We start from the raw sequence: 6,980 nt of genomic DNA on the forward strand, positions 1-6,980 counted from the left end.
ATCCTTAGCAAACATTAGAGTCATTCGCTAGAGACAGACTTCTAGCCACCGGCAGCCTCAAACAAACCCAACTAAAACAAAACAAAAGGTCAGCGTTGGATCAGCAAAGACTCCTCAAATTCAATGGTTTGGTGAAGCTCCCACAGTTGGCCTCAAGCTGCAGAAGAGATAAGAGATAAGAGCCCCACCCTCCCCACCCCCCCACCAACCACAGAGGCCAGGAGGGGATGGTATGAAATCAAGTAGCAAAGCAACAAACCCCATCAGAGCGCCTGTCCCCCCTTCTCTCCTGACCCCTAGGCACCCTCCTCCTTGGCTGGGCAGGCTCTTCTCTTTCCTTCCCACTAAACCTGCTCTAGCCTTGACCAAGCTGGACCTTTATTTTTAGAACTTCTGGAACAGAAACTTTTAGAAGAGCTAATAGGCATAGAAAGGAAAAGGAAAAGGAAAAAGAAAAAGGAAAAGAAAAAAAAAGGAAGTGATTGGCCATTCTGGCCCCTTAAAGTCTTCCTTCCTGAGGCCTTCCTAACACCTCCTTACCTTGTGCCAGCTCTCTCTCTCTCTCTCTCTCTCTCACACACACACACACACACACACACACACACACACACACACACGCACAGACACCGGAAAAATCGCTACTTCTTAATCCTCCATTTGGCAGGTCTTTCTACAGCAGTGTCGATGGACCGAAGGTAATAGGGTGGGATGGAAAAATCCTAGCACAGCTCCAGGGAAGTGATGAGCTAGAAGGAACATACCCTGAGGTCACCCTGCTGGCTCAGCACTCCTCTCCCTTATGGGCACCTAATAAGCATCCGCTAATGAATCCTGTTCCCCCCAGAGGGAGCCAGTGAGGCCCTGAGGAGTTAAGTGACTTGCCCAAGACCACAGCACAGGCTGGAATAGGACCTGGGCCTTGCTGGCCTGAGCTCTCTGCCCACCCACCCAGAGCTCCGTGGAAGGTCCCTTTCTGCTGCTGCAAGACAGCAGACCCAGGGACACCCACAGGGAAACCAGAGCTGTCGGCCTGGGCCACCACCATTCTCTCCAAAGGGCCGCGTTCCAGACACTGGTCTCATCCCTTCCTGAGGCATCACAGCCAAGTCTCCCAGAGCCCAGGAAACCATCACTGCTCCCTCCTGCTTGCGATGTCATCGTGCTGCTGCCTCCAGCCTTAAGGCCCGAGAAAGAGGCTTCTCAGAAGCTAAGCCCGATGCCCCAGCTCTCTTTCTTCTTGGCCTGGCAGCCTAGGGAGAGTAAAACCAGGTCAGGTGACAGCCATGGGCTCTGCCCCCACCCCACCCCCCAGGCAGAGAATCTGATGGGGAGACAGAGTGGCAAAGCCAACCTCCTTCCAGCCCAGGCTGCCTCATGAGGACCCACTTGGCCCCCCTTTCAGCAAAGAGAGGCAGGCAGTGCTAGTCATAATAATAATAATAGCTGTGATCGGCTGAAGAATAGCTCCCCAAAAGATAGACAAGTCTGCATCCGCGGAACTGTAAACATTGCCTGATGGTAAAAATTTAAAAAAAAAAAAAAAAGCTTTTGCGGATGTGATTAAGGATCCTGAGATGGGAAGGCTATCCTGAATTACCTGGAGGGGCCCTAAAAGCAATCACAAGGTCCTTATAGGAAAGGGGCAGAGGGAGACTCGAGCCACAAAGAACGGCGATGTGGCCGCGCAGGCAGAGATGAGAGTGATGCACCCACAAGCCAAAACCTGCCAGCAGCCACAAAGGCTTGGGTGAGGCAAGGGATGGATTCTCCCCTGGAACCTTCCAGAGGAGGCACGGCCCTGCTGATACTTTGATTGCAGCCAGTGACACAGATTTAGGGCTTCTCGCCTCCAGAACTAGGAGAAAATCAATTTCTGTTGGTTCCAGCCTGCCAATTTGTGGTTATTTGTTATAGCAGCCACAGAAACTAATACAGGAGCTGACATTTAATAATTACCCACTAGGCTCCAGGCACTGCCCTAAGCGTTTTACCCGCATTAAGGCATTACACACTGGCTCTGGATGTGAGGTCAAGCAGACATACTCCGGGTTTGCAGGCCAGCTTTATTGCTTAGTGTTGTGACTTTAAGCAAGTTACGTAACTTCTGTAAACCTGTCTCCGAATGCGCAAAACAGGCGTACGAATTACCTTTCTCATCGCGTTGCTGGAAGGATAGGTGGTTACTTAAAGGGCTTAGAGCAGTACACAGTAAGTACTCAATAAATGCTAGCTATTAGGAGATCTCAGGAATTCGGCCAGCCACAATTAGACCATCATCCTCATCTGTCAGGACATGGGCAAGGCCTCCTGGACCCAGTGCAGGAGAAAAGACACCGCTGGCAAGTGGGTTTGAAGAGCCAACAGGACAGTCTGAGTGCAGTTAAGCATTTCTTGCCTTAATTAAGCAATTTAGGTCCTTACTGCTGGCCTCGCTTCCAAAAAGGCAGATGCCCAAGACGGCGCTCATTGTGCAGCATTGCCCGGCTGATTTTCCAGCCCCTACCTCCGGTGCTTAAGGAGAGGGAGGCACACACATCACCCATAGTAAGGACCTAAGTGGCAACATAACATCCACGCCTGACGCAGCCCTGCAGAACCCACCACGCTTTCTCCCTGTAACTCTGGCATCGGGAAGCGGAGTCCCTCTGCTTTGGAAGTCAACCCGGGGCAAACACCTGAGTCCGCCTCCTGAGTTTCCAAGGCCACTCACTCCAACCAGTCCCAGCGGGGCGGGGTGGAACGATAAAACCAGGGGTCTGCTTTGGTTACCAGATTGCAGCCAAGTTAGTAAAGAACAGAGGAAGCAAGATCCGCCCAGGGGCTGGGGAAGGGTAATCTAGACTTCCCAACTGAAGAAAAGGGGGAAGAAAATTTTTTTTTTCCTTAACTTGGCCCTTTCCGATAAAGTTTGCCCAACTCTCCCGTTTAGGTGATGTCATTCAAAGAAGCAGCGCCTCCACAGGATGGCAGGCCTTGTGTCCCCACCTAAGAAATCTGCCCTCCAGAAATTAACCAAGGGAGAAGGCGCCTGGCCCGGCCACCCGGCCTTGGCCTCCTCCTAGGCAGGGTTCCAGCCCCACGGTCTTAGTTGACAGGCTTAAGGCCCCTGCTGCTGCTGCCGCCTCGTGCAAGCGACTGGCCGGGCCTCTTCCCGGCGGACTGCAGGGACAGCCACCTGCGCTCCCTCGGCCCTTCCCTACCCCACCCTCCAAGGGGAAGAAGGATGAGGGAGGACAGCTCCCCTCCTTACTCTCAGGCACCCACAGATTTCCGCGCTGCCGTCACCACTGACGAGAACCCGGGTCCCCAGGAGGAATCGCTTCTCCTTCCTATTCCATCCTCCCTATCAATGAACACGCAGCAACACCCACGTCCCCGCTCCTCCTACTCCGCAGGGAGACCGACCCGGAGAGCGACATCCGGAGCTGGAAGGCACCGCAGTTAAGAGCGCCGGCCCCTCCGCCCCGCCGGTGCCTTCGCCTTCTCCCAGCCACCGGAGGATCCTAAGCCAGCCCAGCGTTCGGGATGGGATCCTCGGCGGGGCCCCGCCTCCCCGGGGGCCCGGCGCTGCCGACCTCGGGGAGCCCGCCACGGACGGGCTCATCCCACCGCGGGGGCCGGCCGCAGGGCACGGCACCTGGGAGGCGACCCCGTAGGCGTGCCTCACCTTGGGCGCCGCAAGCAGGCGCCCCCGCCCGCTCCCGCGCCGGGAGGGGCCGAGTCCCGGGCCGCCCGCGCGCCCGTGCTGCCCCAGCAGGTGGTGGGCAGCGGGGGAGCGCGCCGCCCGTCCGGCAGGCGCGGGGAGGCGAGCCGGAGCGAAGCCGAGGGCCGGCCGCGTGGGGCGCGAGGGGCGCGAGCCCCGCCACTTACGCGCGGGCTCTGGGGAAGCCCATGGAGAGCAGCACGTCCAGCGCCGATCCATGCTTGATGGTGCCCGGGCGCTGCTGGCGGCTCCTCCGCGGGGTGACTTTGCTGTACAGCTCCTCTCTCGCAGCCATGCCGAGCGGGCCGGGGTGGCCGTACTGAGCCATGGCTCAGCGGCCAGCCATCGCCGGGGAAGGCGCCCGAGCCCGAGCGTCCGGGAGGGAGCAGGGGAGGGGGCTCGGGGACCCGGCGCCGGGCGGGAGGCGGCGGCGGCGGCGGAGGCGGCGCTCGGAGCTTCCCCAGAGTCGAGACTGACGCTTCCTGGTGAGGCCACCGGAGCCGGAGCGGCCCGCGGGCTGCTGGGGCCGGACCAGCCGTCAGCTGCTCGGGCCCCTGGGTGCCCCCCAGCGCGGCGCCCGCAGCAGCCCTCTCTCCTCCGCCCCCTTCCTTCTCCGCTCCCAGCAGTCCGGGAATTTGCAATGAGTAATTTTTGAATGGATCAAAAAGGAAAAAGGAGCCCGGTGGGCCGGCCCTGCCTTGCCAGCACCGGGGCCCCGCCCCTCTCTTAAAGCCACAGCGCCGCCCGGGGCTGCTCCGGGCCGGGCGCGGGCTGCCGCGTCCGGGTGGGGCCAAGGCGGCGGATTCGAACCAAAGAGGGCCGCCCGTGTGCGTGGGTTCCGGGGAGTCGCTCCCCAGGCCCCGGTCTTCTCCATGACTTGCACATAGAGCCAGCTGGGCCTCCAGATACCAGATCGGGCCGTGTCAACTTTCATGTGGTTCCTGCGGTTGTAGATGGGTTAATAATGGAAATTGGGCCAACTGATGGATGGTATTAATGAACCAGAAGGCCAAGCCCTGTAGGCCCAGATAAAAGGTTTTGCTTCCGAAAGACCCTACAAAATCCAGAGGACTGTCGTGGCCACTGGAGACCAAGTTCCCAGCAGGTGGCCAAGTGGCCACACTGAAGACCTACCGTGCTCTCCAGGACTGAAATAGTGACTTCAGGGACCTCAGGCTCTCGGGCCTGGGAGGGGAGAGGGAGAGGACTGAGTGGGAAGAAGAAGAGAAAGGGGAAGATGAAAGGAGGAAGGAGAAGGACAGGGAAAGTGGGAAGTGGAAGGGGAGGGGGAGGGAGAAGGAACAGAGAAAGAACACTTTCTAATTATAAAAGGTGTTCAGGCTGGAAATGGGTGGGTTTTTGTTAGGGAATGAGCACCCTGTCAATGAAAGGATTCAAGGAAAGAGTAGCTGATCATTGCTCAGTGGTGACATGTAAGTGAATGTGTATCATAGGTTGGATAAATCTACTCTCACCTCAAAGAAGGTGGGAGTCTTCTTTAAAAATAAATTTATTTATTTATTTAGAGAGAGAAAAAGGGCACAAGTGAGCGAGTGGCAGACAGAGAGAGAATCCCACAAGGGGCAGAGAGAGAGGGAGAGAGAGAAGCAGGGCTCACCCAATGTGGGACTCCAACTCACAAACCATGAGATCATGACCTGAGCCAAAAGTCAGACGGTTAAGCGACTGAGCCCCCCAGGCGCCCAAAGGTGGGAGTCCTAACCATACCCACCCCACCCCATCCCCCACACCCTGAACTTGGCTTGGGGGTTAAAGCTCTTTCATTTGGAGACAAACTTGTCGTCCTCCATCAAGGACAAGAGCCCCACTTGATTTCATGGAAAAGGCACAGAGTAAAACCCTAGCTGCTCTCTTTTTGTGCGATAATAATGAACCTAACATTTATTGGACTATTTTATGTCAGTCATTGTGCTACGCATAAGAAATGAATTGACTCTTTGAATGTTTATGACCCTATGGGGTGTATACAATGGTTATCCCAGTTTACAGATGACAAAACTCAGCTCAGCAAAGTTGAGGAAGATCATAATGCTGGTAAGGGCATAATGAAAGCTTTTATCCACTGTGGCGGCTGGATAAATTGCTTCTGCCCTCCACAGCCCCCTGCCCTTATCTGTGTGCATCCTAATAACCTAGCCTTACATGCATGAGGGTTGTCCCAAAATATCAGCTCCTTTCCCTGCCTGGAGTGTGTGTGTGGGGGGGAGGAGGGGGGGTGGTGACCAGCGCTCGCGAAACCGTTTTTTGCTGCTGCTTTATAAGACGTCTAAAGGTTTTAGCAGGGGAAATGACACAGCTTAATTCTCTTGGGCCAGAACTGCTTTTCTAAAGAATGTCCAGTGGTGCTAGAAATGGGGAGATAAAGACTACTGGGGCTCCATCAACAATGTGCATAATTCTGCCTTCTGCCTGTGTAAGGGGTGCGGGAGAGTTCATACTTCCCAGGGCGAGAGCTTCTGCCAGAGCAGAGGAAGTGTCCCAAAGCCTTGCAGAGCACTTGCTCAGAGCACGGAGCAAAAAGACAGGACTGGGCTGAGAAAACCATACCTAGTAGACTAGCCTCCTGGTGGTGGGGGTGGGGGAGGGTTCAGTAAAGGATGCTGGACCTTACCCAATATGCTGAATTTCTTCCAAATACCTGGGCTGAGAGTCAAATGATCTGGAGGCTAGTCAAGAGATAATAATGTCTGTGGAAGCATTTTGTAAACCAGAAGCATAACAAACAAATAATATATAATATTACAAATGTATACAAATATTACAATACAAATAATAACTCAAATGTATTGAGAACTTACTATCTGCCAGTGTTCTTCTTCGTTTCTTACATATACAACTTACTCATTTAATCCCTTGACAAGACACTGAAATAGGAACTGCCATATTATCACTGGCCACTTTACACATGAAGATGTGGAAGCAGACAGAGGTCAAGTATCTTGTCCAAGGTCATATGGCTAATAAATGGTAGAGCCAGGATTTGAACTCTTAAAACTCGTCCAAACGACCCCTTACTGCCATCGTTATGGTGATGAAGAGACGTCAACCATTGAAATAACCGCATTACCTTTCTGACTCGTCCAATGCCCCCTGGCACAAAATTGCTGGGTCTCTGTTTCTCTAGCAAAATTGAATTGTCTTGCTTCCTGCCTGTAGGCAGACTGTGCGAGGAAATGTTGGGTATAAACCTAGTTGTAGGTAGCCTGGAAAAATCACTATGGAAAACCAGACTCCTTAGATGGGAACTGTTTTGCCT

The 6,980-nt window shown here is 54.5% G+C and overlaps 1 protein-coding gene across 3 annotated transcripts in view; it reads right to left on the reverse strand.

Moving 5' to 3' along the window:
• UBASH3B (ubiquitin associated and SH3 domain containing B) overlaps positions 1-4,476 on the reverse strand; it is a 143,970-nt gene extending 139,494 nt beyond the window's left edge. Inside the window, exon 1 of one of the 3 annotated variants that reach the window (XM_060605064.3) lies at positions 3,871-4,476. In XM_060605064.3, the coding sequence (XP_060461047.3) occupies positions 3,871-4,031 (161 nt within the window). In that variant the 5' untranslated portion in view covers positions 4,032-4,476. The remainder of the gene's footprint in view (positions 1-3,870) is intronic. The other 2 variants (XM_060605063.3, XM_060605066.3) reach the window with 2 other exon arrangements.
• Between the last annotated feature and the right edge of the window lie 2,504 nt (positions 4,477-6,980).

This window comes from Panthera onca, chromosome D1, assembly GCF_046562875.1.
Source record: "Panthera onca isolate mPanOnc1 chromosome D1, mPanOnc1 haplotype 2, whole genome shotgun sequence".
In the NCBI taxonomy this organism is placed as follows: Eukaryota; Metazoa; Chordata; class Mammalia; order Carnivora; family Felidae; genus Panthera; species Panthera onca.